Raw genomic sequence first — 18,150 nt, 5'->3', positions numbered from 1 at the left:
TAAATGGTCAAAACTTTCATAGGAAAGGGTGTCAAGACACTGTACTTGATGGGAGAACCTGACCAATTCCATCTGCCATTTGGTTGATGAACCAGCACTTGATACCAGAAGCAGCCTATTTCTGAAACAAGTGATGGGAGCACTTTCATCAATATTTTATGCAACTGCTGGTTCAATGTAAAGAGTAGAATCCTCCTCCCTGCCCCCCCCCCCTTTTTTGTTAACAGAAAAATAATTTCTGATTTTCTGGCAAACTGATGAGAATTCCCTGTGGCAAAAAAGATAATACTCATTTATTCTCATTTGTTCTGAAATATAAAGACAGTGTTGCATTTTTCAATTAGCAGGACCCAGGGACTCCTGGATACTGGGGACTGCTCCTAAATCAGTGATTTGTTGAAAGAACAGTTCTCTTTCATGCTACTCTTTTGCTTTCATTAAAGAATTGCAGTTTTCAATCAAATATTAATAAGTGCAGCACTGCAGATCAGGGGCGTTCAGCATTTCTGGTCTCCATGCCTGTTGCTGGCTCAGCTGTTTACAAAATAAATAAAAATGAAGTGAAATGAAAGCTTGGCTGCTCTGAAAAGTACCTTGTAATACTAAACCAGGGTATAAATTAGTCAGTAGGAAAGGATTTAAATCGAACCATTTGATTATGATGAGGGAGAGGTGCCCTTGAGTGGTTCACTTTTCTTGGTTTTGCTTTTGCCCAGTTCAGCTACAAGAAGGAAGACAGAGGAGGCAGTTAGTAGCCCTGGGTCCCCAACAGGCGTCTCGTGTAGTTCATTCTCTGCCACATCAGTAGTTGACATTCCTACCTGGCAGGTGTTAAGCTGAGGTTCCTCCAGGCTGTTGATTCAGTACCCCTGCCCCAAATCAGAGTAGTGGGCTGCCAGCACCCACATCTTTGTACCTATTTAGCCCTGCTGTACTTTCAGTTAGAATCACTGTCTTTTAAAAAAAAAAAAAAAATCATGATCTACACATTGGCAAGAAAGACTATTTTAAAAGTCCCATAGTTATTCACCAGCACCCAGATCTGTGCCATGTTTTAAGATGGGACCTCTCTGCCCCATCCTGCTGGGAAATTGTCATGCCTATACACGGACAGCACCTGCCAAGCCTGTTGAAACCACTCAACAAACATTAGGACTCTGCCTCGCTTTACGCTGTATGCCCACATCTAAACGTGCATTTTTTCCCCTTTGGGGGCGGTAACCCATTCTGCCGTTTTTTTCTGATTTGGAAAGCCTGGTTTGAGATGCTTTCAAGCCCCTCATGATACTCAGATCCTTCTGCAGTGGCATATCCACCTCTCAGGCCCGCTGTGTGAGCCTTCATTGAGAAAGCAAGCAGGGTAGCACAAGCCCACACATGGCAAGTGAAATGAGATGGTTGCTCTCAGAATCAAAGCTTGAGGCTTCTGAGCCAACATATTTACTGGACAGTGTCACCTTAGCATGTTGATTTCCTAAAATACACATGTTCTCATTTACCCACAGTCCCACAGTCAGATTGGACTATTTGGGTACAATCTGCCAGGTTTGCTGCACCATAGCAACTGAATATCTGTAACTCAGAGACAATGAAGGGGTTGATTTCATTTTTCTTTCCCATAAACTGCAGTCAAATCTTCACTGCCATTTAAGGTAACTTTCTGCTGGTTTAAGAATATTCCAGCTGTGTTTATGGTGTTCCAGCATTCTCCTGCCAAAACCTTTGACAAATGAATTGGCGGTATCTTCAGGGATGTTAGCGACCACAGACTGGATTTAGCCATTAAATCCTCATTTGTTTTCGTTATATCTGATCGGGATATTGGGAGAGGGCTTTTGACTTTTAAAACGTACATGGAGAGGACTCAGTTTTGATCGTGACATTTTAGTCTTGCCCACGTGGTACCCAAATGTTCAGATATGTGGAAACCTTTATCAGATGCCCCCTGGGTTATTAAATGCATCTTGTCATGCTGCTCTGGGTACAGTCTTCCAACCTCATCTCAAGGATGAGATTTTTGCCAACTATTAAGTCCTAGTCTGCACTCAGCCTCAGGTGCCATGAATGAAAGATCTCTCCATGCCAATTTTAAATAAACTAACCCAGCGTTGGGAATTGCACATTAGAGTATTATTTTTGATGCTCCAATGTTATACTCATAGCATATGTTTAAACCCTGCCATTGCTCAAAAGATACTGAGAGGGAAAATTGGCTGCATTAAGATCTTTCTACAGCTGAAGAGGAATTTATAAACAAGTTTTCCATAGGCTGAAATCTTCTCAGCCACACAAGTTATTTTAAATTATGCTTCCTTCAGTTGAAATATAGCAGCTGTTGCTCCTCTTTCAAAGAAGAAGCAGAAAAGCAAGAGACCCTGGCATCATTGTATGTGCTTTTAAAAGTGCCTCTACTTTTTTCATTACTTTCTCTCTCTCTCTCTCTCCCTCTCTCCCCTTCTTTTTGATGCAGAGCAAGAATTCATCTAGTTCTCTCAAAATTCTCATGTAGCCTAGAGAAAAGGTAGAACACCTGAGTTAAGATATCCTTTCAACTGAAATGACAAGTGTAATAGCTGGGTTCCAAAATCTGCTCTGTGACAGGGCTCTGTGCTTTCCTTAGATCCTGTCTGTAGGAGGAAATGACTTTGAGAAACCTTTCCCCAGTCAATCATTTATCTATTTTAGCAGCAAGAAGACAACCTCACCGAAATAGAAGGAATTCAGCTCCTTTCATTTCTATGAGCAATCTCTGACACTCTGAAAGTGGAGACAATAAATAGTGGCAAGCTAAATTACAGGTTGGACACATTTACAGAGGGAAGTTTTACCTTTTTTTTTTTTTTTTTTTTTTTTGCTGTTATGTATTTGGAAGCTTTGAGACAGTAATATATGGGCTATCTTACCCCACCCCCAAAAAATAGCTTTATTGTCTTGGTACCTATATTTTTTTTCTCCCAATCTAAGTTCTCCAGCATTTTGGTCGGTCACCAGCACGTGCAACAGTCTAGAACAGTTGAGGGCTAACCCTATAAGATCGGAGCAGTTGTCCGTCAAGACCCTGTAGACTCTGCTGTACCCAGAAGCTCATCTTTAGAGAGAGAAGAGGACAACTGACCTAAGTCATTTCTGTCCAGCGGGAAGTCATCTGGTTGGTTTGTAGAAGAGGCCAGCAGCCCATTTTGACTGTAGGAGCTTGTGCGACCCTACGTTAGTGAAAAGCGCAGATTTGAGGGCCCACCCCGAAGCCAGTGTTTTCAGTGGTGCTGAAAAGAAAATGAAAATATAGCCAGGACCTCCTGTTTTAGAGATGTTACGAAGGTTAACTGGCTACCAACCCGTGGAACATTTGGTTCTGAAGTTGCTTAGCTTCATCCAGAGCGGCAGAGAGAGTGAATCTTTCAGCATGTGCTCCCACTTCATAAATGACAGTAATTTTCTCCCTTAAGTAATTGAACACAGCACCCAGTAGGGAACTTGACAGAGTCCCTAGGAGGCAAGTTCTCTCTTACTGCACCACTGCCGGTAGAATAAAAAAGTTAAAGGAGTCATCAGATTTGTCAGATCATTTTTTGGATGGGATGAGGATTGTATAATTAAAAGCATCAGTCAACCTTTTAATTGCAGGTTTCATAGAGGAAGGGGCAATGGTTCCAGTTTATAGAGAGATCATTTCATTGTTCTCTTGCTCAGACTTTTCTTTTGAGACCTGTTAATTGCTCGATCTTTCTCCCGAAGTTACTTACAAAAGCTCTGCCTGCTCTGAAATTGTGGTAAATGCATAAGCTCTGCCTTATTGATTTTTGTTGACATTTTACATTTTTTCATGCATTCTTAACCTCCGTTTAGAAGCTGTTGGTTTGGCACATGCTCCCAGATAATAAGAGCAAGCAAAGTGAATGAAACAGGCTTCTTGACTCTTAAAAGTAGAGTTAGTCTGGGCTTCCTGTGGCCTCAAATATGCCTCCATTAGATGATTTGCTTGTGCCTCTACTATAGCCTCCAGACAGGAAATGAAGGGACTTCCCCGGCGGTCCAGTGGTTAGGATTCTGCACTTTCACTGCCAAGGGCACAGGTTTGATCCCTGGTCTGGGAACTAAGATCCCGCAAGCCACGCAGCACCAAATTTTTTTTTTTTTTAATTTTTAAAATAAAATGAAAAAGAAAAATCTCTTAGCGTTATTTCCTCTGTTAATAGTACCAGTGATCATCACAATCTTCATGAGATACTACTTTGAAACAGAGGGTAAATTTGGGACTCTGTCATTTTAGAGCTGAGTCTATTTCAGTACGGAGCCAGCAGAGGTCCTGTTGTAGGTCTCACACTGTCTCACACACATCATCTAGATGCCTTAGAGAAGGCTGTGCAGCTGCTTCTATTGATGACAAAAGCCACAGCCACTGTAGGTACAGGCAGCATGTTGAAACAGTCAGCTTCACCAGCTGCTGTAACATCAGAAAAACCATAGGAAATAGCTTGGCATTCTTAGTGAGCTAGACGTTGGGCTTCAGTGAGGACAACTTAGCGGAGGTGAATGAGATGAACCTCCCATGTACAGAGAGTTTTTGTGTATTAAAAATTACAGCATGATGCAAAAAAAAAAATGCATTGACTTATTTTCATGACTGGTTGTTGGTGTGCTTTGGGGGTAGTGGGCAGGCATTGCTTTCTCTTACTGCTGTTTGACTGAAAGGTGCTAATACAGTATTGACTTGATAATCTCACCAGGTACCCATGCAGAGCAAACAAAGAAAATGTATTTAATGGCTCCCACAGTGACTCCCATACACCAAGCCATCCGCTGGTTGTTTGGATGTAGAATGTTCTGTTTGGCTTCCCGGCCACAGAGGCAACCATCTCACGTGATTGGTGCCAGAATTCCACTTTTGTGCACTCACTCTGAGATGACAAGCTTCAGCCCCTCAGTGTTTAGATCTGCTTCATTTGGAAATCTTTTAAGTAGTAATAATAATAATGTTTTCAGGCAATTGAGTGGAACACTAAATTATTCTCTGATACCTAAGTTCAAACTGTGCAAGGCTAAAGAAGCTGAAAATCAATGCACTTTTAAAGTCATTAGAGATCATAAGTGAAATAGTCAGCGTTGCTTTAGCTAAGCTTTTAGTGTGCGGTGGTATTATTATAAAATCAGCCTGAATCTGCATTAATTTCACAGTCTTTTTCTCTGAGAAGCCCAAGGGTGCATGATGAATAAAATGTAAATTTCAGAAGGCAGTGTTTTTCTTAGTGGAAAGGGCAGTGAGCCATGTAGCTGGAACGGTGACCTGCATGGTAGCGAGCACTGCGGCAGGAAGCAGGAACAAGCACTGTAGATTCCAGTTATTTTACAGCTGGGGAAACAAAATAGCCATGGAGAGTTCTGTGGGTCTCAGGGGAGACATTCAGAGAAATATACATTGTCTTGTGTATGTTACACTTGAGGTGGAATCTCTGATAAGAATCCACAAGTCACAGCTTAAAGTCTTGAAGGTTTGATACAAATAAGAAATCCAATGCAAATGTTTAAATTTTACTTCATATACACGGTTGAATATTCCCAGAGTTAACAGAGCATTTGTTTTTGTTCATCATTAACAGTTACCAAGTAGTCTGTACAGGATTTGGGTATATTTGTTTGCATTTGAATAGCATGAGTGTATATTTATACATACATCTATTTTTTTTAACTACCCAGAAGAGATGAGGTATATTTATTTGCTGACATTTCGAGCTGTTGGAATCTAGTTGCTAATTTGCCCTGGGTGTGAGGATTTTACTATTTGCTGCTTAAAAATCAAGCCTCATGTTTGAAATACAGAGAGCCGGAATGGGTAGATGCCCTAAGTCAAGACAGTCAGACAAGGAGAAAATGTAAAATCGCAACTTTTTATTTTAGAAAATGCAAACTAGGTCTTGCTCATTTCAACCCCCCCCCCCAACCATGGCTTAAAAAAAGGAAGTACCCAGCCTCCTTCCCCTGGACTCCATTTAAAAAATAAATAAACTAATCCATCAGTAAATCTTTCTGCTGTGGTCAGATTAGCAAGTCAGCACTGTAAGTTAAAAAGCAACACGAGGTAAAAACCACAGAGAGAAGTTGTTGATTTCATGTACTACTGAGAACAGTGTCGTCCTGTGGCAGTTCTCGTAGACTGTGTTGGTTTAACAAGCGTCCAAACCTTTTGTCTTGTTGTTTTTTGTCTTTCCTGCTCCCTGTCCCCTTGTTTCCCACAGGCTGTGCGTTTGTCACATTTTCTACAAGGGCAATGGCACAGAATGCAATCAAAGCCATGCATCAGTCTCAGACCATGGAGGTACTGTATCATCTGCCCTTTCTTTGTTTTCTTTGTGCAAATGGTGGGGAATGGAAAGCAATTCTCTCCTGTGTGGATTGTTCACATGACAATCACAGATGTAAACTTTCACCATCTCTCTCTCTTCATTCATTCATATTCCTTCTTCCTTAATCTCTCTCCTTCTCCCTCTCTCTCTCTCTCCCTCTGAATTTCTCCCCTGATGACTGAAAATGCACTTAGTAAAACCTTCCACTTGCTTTATATTCCTTTTTGAGCCTTTTATTGCAGTGGCCCAGGTCCTGCCGTGTAAAGTTCATGATGCAATTTAAACCGAGCATCCTTCTGTACCTCAAGGATCAAGTACGTTCCCCAGCCCCAGGGGTGGGATGGGTAGAACATTAACAGACCCCTTTCCAAATTGCAGCTGGCCCTGTGCTAAATCACAGGGTTCTTTCATTTCTTTTTTATTTTCTTCTTAATGCGGGGTCAAGTTATCTTTAATCGAGACAAACAGAATTGTTTTTGCGTCAAGAATGTTGGAGAAAGTTAAGACTTCTCCCACCTCATTGAACCAGTGCAAATGTTCATGTATGAGAGTCCCCCGAAAAATTAGATTTTCCCCCTTACTAAAAAATGAACGATAACCAAGAAATTCAAAGGCTCAAATGTGATCTCCTAATGAGAGATAGTGGCTTTCGGGGAAGAGAAATAGGCTGGCGTGGGTCCACAAATGTAGACAATGGCTCTGTACTTTGAGTCTGTGATTCGGGTCATGGCCTTTCAGAATTTTGCACAAAAACATTCCAAGAGTGATATGCTGTTACTTATTCTGTATTGTCTGATAGAATCCTTTGGGAGTGCATGTTCTGCTGTATTATGTAAACTGTATCCTTGTGTATGGGTGATCTTTTCTGGAGGTGGCTTTGTAGTGTTACCTGAAGTTACGTTTTTCATCTTTTGAAAAATAAAATTGTTTTCAGTTTTATTTAATGTGCCAAAAAGTTCTTTATTGATCGTTTGAGCTTCTTTTTTGCCTCCACTTTTGGGGGGTTTTAATTTTTTTTTTTTGTTCATTTGTTTGTTTTTTGCAATGCTGCGTCTCCCGAAGCATGCCGGGAGCTTAGTGATCTTTATGGGTCTTGTTTTGTGGGCAACCTTTTTCTAGGGAGCCAAAGGGTGGGTGGAAGCGGGGGGTAAAGAGTGTGCATGGCATTGTCATTAAGTGTTTACTGTACTTTTCTGAGTTTTTATATCAGCATTGCAAAGCCTATTGTCTTTTTCGAACTTCCTTTTGACTTTAATATTCCTAACATATCTTATATAATCACTGTGTTTTCCTTTCAGTGCAATGCATTTTTAAGACACTCACACCCCCCTACGTGAAGGCAAGCTCAGGTGAAAATCGGCCACAATAAGAGAGAATTAGCAGGATTTGAAATGTCTAGGAATCCAATCTTGAACAACACGCAGTTACACACGTGATCATGTTTTTGTCCCCTCCCGCTACCCTTTCCCTTACCTTGGGGGGCTCCATTATCGGGGATCAGCCTGGTTTCCAGCTACCTATCAATCTGGAGATGAAATGAAAGTACTGTTAAGAAAAAGGAAGTCTTGACCTGTATTTATTATCTTCCATATATATATGTGTTTCATTCTGAAAGATTTTTATTTCCTGTAATTGAGTGATTTGTACCTAAATTGGTCTCACCTTAGATGATTTTGTAACCTCAATTCTTTCAGCTCTGTTGGAAACATTGCCACCCCAGTTCCTTCACCCAGGGCCCCCCGCCCGAGTGGGAGGTCTGTGCTCTCCTGGGTCCCTACGGAAGGAGAGCACGAGAAAATACAGCAGAACTGGGTATGAACCCGAACCGAGAAAATAACAGGCTCTCAGAGTGAAAAGAATTTGCTGTAGAGAATGGGGCTTATTTATTCTTCAGAAATCCTTGATCCTTTGTTAATACTGCTATTATCAGAAAACAGATTTGATGCACTTGTTTTTAAATCTGGACTTCCATGCTTAATCAGAGGAGCCCTCAGACACTTAAATTTCTTGTTTAATTCAAAAATATTGACATTTAAACAGAAGATTATATATTATGCAGTCTCATTATACTTGTACCACTGCAGTTTGTTTTCTTTTTTTGAATTAATTACATTATTTTCAGGACTCTGGCTTACATCTTCCACCAAGATGTATGATCTAAGAGATGTGAATTCAAAATGATGTCACTGTTAAAGTTTAAAAGAACATGTTATTTTAAAAATCATTAATCTTTATATGGTACCTTGATTTTCCCGCTTTCCTCCAATCTCTCCCCACCCTGTTTTCCCCTTTCATGGTTTATACAACTCATTTTTGAACTATAATCATTGGCCTGATTTTCTGCTTTTATATCATTTTTTGGTATTTAAGGAAGAAAAAAGCCAACCGTAAATGAACTGTTAGGAGGAGATGCTATAATTTGTTATGGGACAAATTTGATACAATAACAACCCTTTCCATGCAAAACCCTTGCTCTCTGTAATTTCCATCTTCAGAGTGGTTTTGCTGTCTTTAAAGTGATGAAAGCGCTGAAATACGGAGCAGATGAAGAACAATGAAGTATAGATTTTTTAAATGGTGGAAATATTGCTTTTATGCAATTTACTGACTCTTAACATCTGTGCCGTGACTGTGACTCCCAGAGCTGAAGACCAGTCCGCTGGAGGTTCAACACCAGTCACCTCACTTTTCTCACATGTTGGGGGGTAACAGCAGGCATGATAGCTTCACGTATGCATCGTTCCATCCCCAGTAGCTACCCAACGTGATGAGAAAAAAATGCAACTTTGTTTTCTAGGAGAAAGAAAAATAACCCACAGGGAAGGGAAAAGCTCATTTAAATAGGAATATTAAATTTCTGGGAGGAGAAGAGAGAGGTCTGTTATCATGCTGAGTTTCAATAAAAAGTGGGGGTTTTTTAAATCACTTGGGTAGAATTAACTTCTTTTTATCTCAGCAAAATTTCACAGTTTTAATTGTGATGGAATGTTTAGCAAGCTAAACAGAGAGGGAAGAGAGTTGGTTTCTGCTGAGTATTTGCCAAGTGGCGAATGTTGAAAAGGTGCTTTCGAAAGGAAGTCCTCCTGTCTGAGGTGTCAGGCCCTTACTTTCCCTAATGATTTTCTCCGTATCAGACATGAATTGGTCCTGTTATATAACCCTTGGCCATTTCTCACTCACTACCTCTGCTCCTGCCTTTTAAAGGAAATGAACACAGAAGCTCCTAGAACAGCGAGATTGATTAGGAAAAGAAGCTAAGTAGACATCTCCTCCTGCCATTTGAGATGTATCTCCTTGGTCCAAAATGCTCCTGATATTTTCTTTTTGATTTGTGGTAGCTCCTGGGATTACAGCTAGAGTAGATGTGATACAGAAGGAAGAGAACCCCTTCTGAAAACATGGGGACAGTGACATTGGTCCATGCCTGTGTCCCCTGAAAATCTCCTTCCTTCATCCATGTTCCTAAAATGAAACCCACTTCTCCCGATTATATTACTGGGTCTGTATGATTCCTACAGTTCCAAAGTTCAAAAATGCTTAACTGAACATTGGAAAGAGTGGGAAAAAAAGACATGAACGACAGGCATTTTCATTCCCGTTACAGCATTTCGTTCCCCTCCTTTGTCCCCTGCTCACACGTGGAAACAGGCAGACACACCAGGACAAGTCCATCTTTCAGACAAGCGAACCGTGAAGCTTAATTAAAGAACAATGATAAGGTCTCTTGTCTCTGAGGAGGTCCTGGGATGGTCGAAGGAAGACCCATGAAGAGAGAAGGCGAGGCAGTGTAATAATCAGAGCACGAGCACAAATGGCTTCATCGACCACCAGAGCCCCAAAGACACCAGTGACAGGATCTGGAATTTTCTGTTGGTGGTACTATTCAGAGAAGAAGAAGGACCATCAAACCATTTAAAAACGAGGCCAGACCATCCCCTGTGCTCCAGAATAGTTCAGAAAGCTAGGCCCCGAGCTGAGTGTCCTGAGCGGAGTGGACCAGCCTGTAACCCCCTCTCCACTTTCCGCTGTGTCTGACCACAGGGCTGCTCTTCACCGATTGTGGTGAAGTTCGCCGATACTCAGAAGGACAAGGAGCAAAGGCGCCTCCAGCAGCAGCTGGCGCAGCAGATGCAGCAGCTCAACACTGCCACCTGGGGGAACCTGACGGGTCTGGGCGGCCTCACCCCGCAGTACCTGGCGGTAAGTTCTTGGGGGGGGCGGCGTGGGGGGCATGTGGTCCCCAGGAGAGAGGAGCACACCCAGTGGAGCTCTTACAGGCTCCTTGGCCCCTAAGTGCACCCAAAGCTCATCTTCAGGACATTATGAATGCCAGGAAATTCCTGAAGTCAGCGTCGATGAAGAATATTTTTCCAGGTGAAGCTGATTAGCATGGGAACAGGACTCTTCATTCTAGCCGCATGGAGGCTGAACAGGGTCCCCCAGGGCTGAGTGTCTAACCTGTGTTTCAGCACAAACTCCAGCGTTGGCAGGGGTGCGGCATGCGTGATAGATGATGATTTAACGGCGCTGAGGCAGCCATGGTTGGCACTCTCACCACCTCCCCGGTCGGTCCGTTCCACGTCAGGACCTCAGATGGAACTTTCCTTCACTGGGTCCTCCCAGTGGAGCGATGTCAACTAAATTCAAATGTTTCTTTATCTATTTGACACCCAAAACTCAGATCCTGTTTCAGGCCAAATAGACCCAATTCTTTAACCATCCCTTACATTTCATTGTTTCTAAACTTTCACTTCCTTGTTTTTTTCTGTTGTGCTGCCTGTTTTACTTTGCCAGTGTCTTTATTAAAATGCCATAATCAGAATGTAAGACAGTTCCTCCCAGGAAGATCCAAACAGCATGAGCAGTGACCCCCTATTGTGGACTTTAAAATATCTTAATGTAGCTTGAGAGCAATGGAAGGCAGCTCGTACTCCTCTAAGGTTTTATTTATTTTTACTTGAACTACTGCTAAAGCATGCTACTCTACCCCACTTTTCTGCTTTGGAACCTAAATGCTGGACTACACATTTATTAATATAATTTCATAGTGTGCCTTTGGACCTTTTATTCTAGACTGTGTGTGTGTGTGTCCATCCGTCCGTCCTAATTCTGTCCTGACATTTGAACTGTCCCTCTCAGGATTGTATGACCCATTCCGTACTTTGTAGCAGAACCAATACTGTTCTGTAAAACAGTCCTTCCTGTGATCTTGAAAGGTAAGATCACCGTGCTTCTGCAAGTGAGGAAAGGGAGAGACTTAAGGGAGAAAGGGGTGGGGGGAGGGGGGATAAAGTGGGAGATTGGTATTGACATATACACACTACTATATATAAAACAGATCACTAATAAGGACCTACTGTATAGCACAGGGAACTCTACTCGATACTCTGTAATGGCCTATATGGGGAAAATATCTAAAAAAGAGTGGATATATGTATATGTATAACTGAATCACTTTGCCGTACACCTGAAACCAACACAAATTGTAAATCAGCTATACTCCAATAAAAATTAAAAAAAAAAAAAGAGGTTATGTAACTTTCCCCAAGGTCATGGCACTGGTGGTCAAGCAGGGTTTCAGCCCTCCATGGGTTCCCTCCATCTGGCGGGGCTGCTTCTCCAAGGACAGATGTGACTCACATTCCTCTTTTATCCACCCCACCCCAGTGCCTATTGGTGTCTGCCATGTAATTTTTACTCAAGACATGTCTGGATGTCTTGCTGGAGAAGTGTGCCTCTCCTGTCTTCCCCTGAGTTATTAATAAAAGCAGTGACCAAGTTTGCTGTCACCTTCTAGCCATTTCTCCATCTTATCCACAAAGAGATAAGAGATGAGAGATTTCATCACGTGTCTTGCTGAAATCTGTATGTGCTCTGCCATATCTTTTTCTTGGTCTGTCGGTCTAGAAACTATGAGAAAAAAAAAAATGAGTCTAGCTGAACAATCATTTGTTTTTCACAAACGTGTGTTTTTCAGTTGTTCACAGATCATCGGTTTAAGTGCAAGAATTTCTATCAGAGATCGATGTCAAGCTCACCTTTTCGTAGTTTCTAAGAATCCAGCTTCCCGCTCCACCATGTCTGAAAACCAAGACACATGTGCCTAACCCTGGTCTTCTGGACCATCTCCCATGCCCCAAGGCTCACAGAAATCTCTGGCACATGTTTCTGTGATCACATCTGAAAATTATTTCTGAATCCTGAAAGAGAATTCATCCCCACCTCATTTATAAGAACATGTTCTTACACGCTCTGAACTATGTTTTCCCCTACCGAGGGCTTCCATTCTTTCTCTGCCAAGTTTGCTCTACCCCTTTCGATCGGAAGCCCATTTCTCTGAAAAGACCCTTGGCCTTTAAGGCATCCCCTGCCTCTGTGTTGAGGGTAGATCTGACTGTGGCTCACCAAAGAGTGGTTGTCAGTGGGAAGAATCCACAGAAGTAGTTTAATGACACTCCAGGTATTGCCACTTATAAAGATTATTAATTCCTCAAAGTATCTCCAAAGCTAATTTAACTTGACTAAACTTTAATTTTTTTAAATATCTAATATAGGAGAGAGTAAGGGCTTGCAACCACAAGAGAATGGGAAACCCCAGAAATCAAACCAAGATAAGGGATTTCTCTCTGTCAGAACGGATAATTCCTAGCTTCTTCCTCTTCCTCATTCTGTGTGTCTGTCTGTGTGTTATGTGTGTGTCTGTGTGTAATATCTAGGTAGTATACTACCCTGAGTCGAGAAGGATGAATGAAAGTTGCAGACATATGTCTGGGAACTGTTCATGTTTGTTTTTGTCTTTTTTTAAAATTTTATTTCTTTTTTGGTTGCATTGGGTCCTTGTTGCTGTGTGCGGGTTTTCTCTAGTTGCAGCGAGCGGGGGCTACTCTTCGTTGCGGTGCGCGGGCTTCTCATTTGCGGTGGCTTCTCGTTGTGGAGCACAGGCTCTAGGTGCGTGGGTTTCAGTAGTTGCAGCACATGGGCTTCAGCAGTTGTGGCACGTGGGCTCAGTAGTTGTGGCCACGGGCTTAGTTGCTCCGCAGCATGTGGGATCTTCCTAGACCAGGGATCAAACCTGTGCCCCCTGCATTGGCAGGCGGATTCTTAACCATTGTGCCACCAGGGAAGGCCCACAGCTGTTCATGTTAATCCCCATAGGGATTACATTAATCATTGTAACTAAGACTTAAGTTGAGTCAGCCACCGATATTCCACTCTACTTGGTGCTTTTAAGTCAATTGCTAGATGCCCATTTCTGAGTCACATCCAGTTGTAGAGTTTCCTTCTTCTTAAGCTGAGGAGACCTACCATTACCTGGAAGAGTAGCAGTGCTCTCCGTTAGGTTTTGCAGCACTCCAAACAAATTCTGAGAGCTTATTTTTTAAATAGTGAATTCATCTGGTTCCTCCTAAGCTCATAGTACCATAGCAGTTTTTTAATAATAAATTTGGTGAATCTATGCTTTTAGCATCCATGGACTTTTGAGTATAGGAGATAACTCCACACTTGCCCCCAGGTACAAACTGCAGCTGTATTGATCAACCAAAAGGAGAGTATCAATAAGCCTAGTCAAACACTTAGTATAGTGTCTAAGTTAACCTATAATTCAATTGATGTGGACGAATAAAGGAGCTCTTTTGAACAGTAACCACATGCCTTTACCTTGTGGTACCCACCGTTTCTATATGGGGGATTAAATGTATTTTTGGAAGCTCTAGGGACAAAATACAGAGACCTTTTCACAGCTGTCTTCATTTCTTTTTTAAAAGATGCTGATATATTTATAATGCATAGCATGAACATACATAGCACCAGATACTTCTGAGTTTTGACAAGTAGTATGTTGCTCTCTGCCAACGAAGACCATCTTAAAAGGGGTGACATTGTCTTGGTCATGAAGTCATGACAGTGACTATGGCTGCAGATACATACACTTACATCTGTAGGTATTACAGTGATCTCTCTGTTAGCCCAAGAGTCAGTGAATCTATACCTCTCTAATGAAGGTTGTAGGACACTGAGCTGTGAAGGAAAGCAGAGGAGACCTAGGGATGGACCACGATTGACAGAGATGAGTTACGGGAACTACTAGGCTCCAGAGAGATAGCATTAGTCACGCCATGTTGGTTCCCATAGATTTAACACCTGGTTGTTAAAAAGAGTAAATTGATGAATTGTTTTAAGGCAGCTACGTTATTGAGTTTCCCCAGTGTCTGTGTTTCTTAATAGAGATTAGACATTAATATGGATTTATAGCCCCAACTCTCGGAACCTTCAGCCCATTAACAGGCAGCAGCAACCAACTATGTAAATGTAAAGGGAACTGGACGTGCCCTCAGTGGACTTGGGAAGTTCCCTTGACAGTACATTTCCAAGCTCCACTTCATTTTGACAGTACCTTTCTCTTTTCTTTTGCAGCTTCTGCAGCAGGCCACCTCCTCCAGCAACCTGGGTGCATTCAGTGGCATTCAGCAAATGGCTGGTAAGTCATGAAGCGAGCCTTGCCTTTTGACTGTGCTGTTGTCTGAATTTGGGATGGGTTCAGAAGCTGGGGAAAAGAAGAACAAAGAGTAACTACCCGTCCTAGTTGCTTTCTGGCTTAGGTGTTAAAATTAGAGTCAGCTGCTCAGAAGTTGATCTTCTAACTCTGGCATCTCCAACAGTTATAAAATGAGAAAATTTGGGGGGCTGAGAATTCCTGCACAGTACCCTCCAGAGTTGTGTTTATTTTTTTTAAAAAATGGGTTTGCTTCCTGGGGGATTTCCAACAAGATTCCTATATCCAGGGCAGCCACCATGATTGACATCCCGCTAAAATTTTAATAATAGGCAGTCAATAAAAATGTTTTGACCTTCATAATGAAAGCCAGGCTTGCAGGCCTATCTCTGATACCGTTTGCAGTCCCTTGATAAACACAGACAATTAACAGGGTGCTTTTTTTTTTTTTTTTTTTTAACTTTAGAACCCCAGTAGACAGAATTGTGCATCCGAATCTTTTATGGGAAAGTAGAATCTTTGTTCTTGAGCAAAATCAAAGTGGGACTGGATTTGAAAGCCGGCTCATGAAGGATTTCTTTTTATTATGAGCTGTGTCAGTAGTAACTGAGGGGCAGTGATTAGTGAAAGGTCAGTCCTGCTGTGTCACCTTCCAGGCTCATATCCTAACCCACACCACGGGGCCAGGGAAGGCAGCCCGCACGATGAATCAGAACACAGGTGCCAGGAACCTGCCGCGAGGAGCAGTGAGGAAGCTTCTTCCTTGCTTGATTCCGAAAAGATAGGGGAGCGCAGGCAAGGAGAACAGATTTTTGGCGTATTAGAATCGAGCACAGTTTGTTTTCATCAAGGACACCCTGAGTCAATGAAATGGACCCAGGATGTGCAGAATAAAAGCCTGATTTCCTAATCTGTCACTATGAAAACTCCATTTTTCTCTTTTTTTTTTTCCCCCCGCCCACATGCATATCCTTGTGGGGTTTTTTTTCCTTGTTTCACTTTGAATGGATCTGGAGACACTTGGAATGAGCACACGTAGATTTCTGCTCCTGTATGTCCAGTTGTTGTCAGCCCAGCCTTTCGTGGTGGCCTCCAGGGTTAATGGTAACTTGTCTGATGGGACATACTCGCCTACAGTAAAAACAGTGCTCAGTTACCCGTGGGGCTTTAAATCTGCTGGTACCCCCAGCTTGTTCTGTTGTAATAACACTTTAGGATTATTAGGGGAAAAAAAATACGTGTTAAAATAATAAGTAGTGAAATCATTCAGCAGAATGTTGACGAGTACGTTTGGGGAAGCTGGCCTTGTAGCTGAGCATTGCCTTGAACAGTTGATTTATTTTTAGTTCTGTGAAGGGGATTGGAGAGACAGAACTAAAATATTCAGAGAGTTTTCTACGTTTTAAAAAGAGAAAACCTTCCAGATTGCAAGCTCTGAAAGAAATGCTGAGATTTGTTGCATTTTCCACCAATGCAAGATTTGTTTTTCTTCTAATCAAAGGGACCCACCCAGATCCAGAATTAGAGTCTTTCCTTAGAGGAAGCCTCAGGCTCTCCCGTTCCCACAGTTGAATTATGCAAAGAGGGTCACTGGGTCCTGAGGCTATTGCCAGGCATGTCTTCTCGGGTGGACAGAGCACCTTGTCACTCTTCATTAGGCCACAGGCGCCCGTGGCTCGCCAGGTCAGGTCAGGATGGTAGCATCCGCATGCCGTGTGCTCGTTTAAAAACGGAGGGTATCTGGGAATCACCTTAGAAGGTGCTTGGGGCAGATGGCTAATTTAAAGGTGGTCTGTAAATGCGCTCGGCTTTCCAAAATACCCCTTTCTCGAACCTTCGGCATTAAATTCAGCACCGAGGCTGCCCAGGCTGTGCATGCGAGGGCCGAGTGGCCCATTTTCCACTGTCACCTTGAGTAGTGAGGACCAAGGACATGGATGTCAGGGTTCTGCCTGCTTGGCCATTTCTATAACAAGTACCCTTCATTCCTGTGGAAAATCAGATCTCATCATCCCAACTGATGGAAGCATCGTGGTTTGGGGTATTTTTTTCAACCAAGTGCTCTTGGCCCCCTGCTCTGTCATCTTCTCCCAAGAGTACGGCTTAACTTTTGTCACCTTCAGCCACCTAAACCAGTCTCAGAAAGTGGGTGGATCATAGAGGCCCCTTCTTGGAGGACGTTTCCCCAGCGCACCGACGTGTTGAGGGGGGGGCCCTCTTCCGCGTTCCCCTAAAAACCCTCTCTTCCTTCCCCTCCCCCCTCACCTCTGAATCACTGATGCTCCAAGAAGGCGTGGCCTCAGCCCTCACTCCTCTCAGTGGCACTTGTGACTGTTTTTGCGTGGACGAGTAAGTAAATTTATAATTCGGCAGGTGCAAATTTATGTGTTGGATACAGTCCCAATGAAGCTTAAGTGAAATACCTGGTTTTTTAATTAAGAAATTTGACTTTAGCCCGACGTCTAAGCCACAGACCATTCCATAACCTAACGACTGTATCTTCATGAATGAGTTGTCAAAGATTTGGGATCAGTGAGTTGGTACAACGTCATACGTGTTACACAGCGCGTGGTATTGACATACACGGTGGAAGCAACATGAAGGAGCCCGAGAGGTGGTTCATCCCAAAGCACCCCTGGGCTTACGATGCTTGTAACTTGAGTGAGATTGTGGCAGAGTGAGAGCGGGCACCTCCGCAATTCAGATGCCGCGTTCATGTCCTCCAGGGCCGGGGAATAAACGCCACGTGGAAAATTCGAGTACTGCAGCTGAGAGCACCATCACCAAAGAGTGAAACATCATTTTGGAAAACAATGATACCGTGTTGTGAACAGCTCTCAGAACAGAATGGTCTGTCCTTCAGGAAATTGAGGTGTCTCCCTAGAGTCTAAAATGTCTCATTTGAATGAGTAAACATTTTCTGTTTGAGAAGAAAATAAAAGCTGGAAAAAAACAGAAAAACGAAAAAAAAAAAAATTAGGAGACAAGTTCCTAAGTACTTACATCAATAAAATTGAGTAAGATATCAACTATACTTCTTTTTTCAAAAAAAAAAAACTTACCATTTTCCTTTCAAATTGAAAATAACTTCAGACGTGTTTTACGATTTTATAAAAGGGAACCTTTACTAAATCTGAAATTTAAAAAGCAGAAAATAGATTAGGATAAAATTTTTATAAGCTGACTGCTTTTATGTGCATCCTTCAGTCGATTGATTTTACTTTCCCTCTCATAACTTCTGATAAAAATGTGTCCATTTCTCACTCAACTGTGGTATTTGTTCCATGAATTTCTGAAATCTCAGAAACATGGGGT

General features: G+C 42.3%; 1 protein-coding gene and 1 long non-coding RNA gene across 7 annotated transcripts in view; one reads left to right on the top strand and one right to left on the bottom strand.

The window, feature by feature from the left end:
- Window positions 1-18,150, top strand: part of CELF2 (CUGBP Elav-like family member 2) — a 528,392-nt gene that overhangs the window by 455,533 nt on the left and 54,709 nt on the right. For all 6 annotated transcript variants that reach the window (XM_059912093.1, XM_059912095.1, XM_059912097.1 and 3 more), the window contains 3 exons: window positions 6,234-6,313; window positions 10,383-10,541; window positions 14,757-14,820. In XM_059912093.1, coding sequence (XP_059768076.1) covers window positions 6,234-6,313; window positions 10,383-10,541; window positions 14,757-14,820 — 303 coding nt within the window. The remainder of the gene's footprint in view (window positions 1-6,233; window positions 6,314-10,382; window positions 10,542-14,756; window positions 14,821-18,150) is intronic.
- LOC132358577 (uncharacterized) lies at window positions 13,223-17,325 on the bottom strand. The gene is made up of 3 exons (XR_009500486.1): window positions 17,101-17,325; window positions 14,737-14,886; window positions 13,223-13,652 (listed from the first exon to the last, which is right to left on the bottom strand). It is a non-coding gene; the product is annotated as an uncharacterized LOC132358577 (long non-coding RNA).

This window comes from Balaenoptera ricei, chromosome 2 (genome assembly GCF_028023285.1).
Source record: "Balaenoptera ricei isolate mBalRic1 chromosome 2, mBalRic1.hap2, whole genome shotgun sequence".
NCBI lineage: Eukaryota > Metazoa > Chordata > Mammalia > Artiodactyla > Balaenopteridae > Balaenoptera > Balaenoptera ricei.
This window is presented reverse-complemented; position numbering and strand designations above follow the sequence as displayed.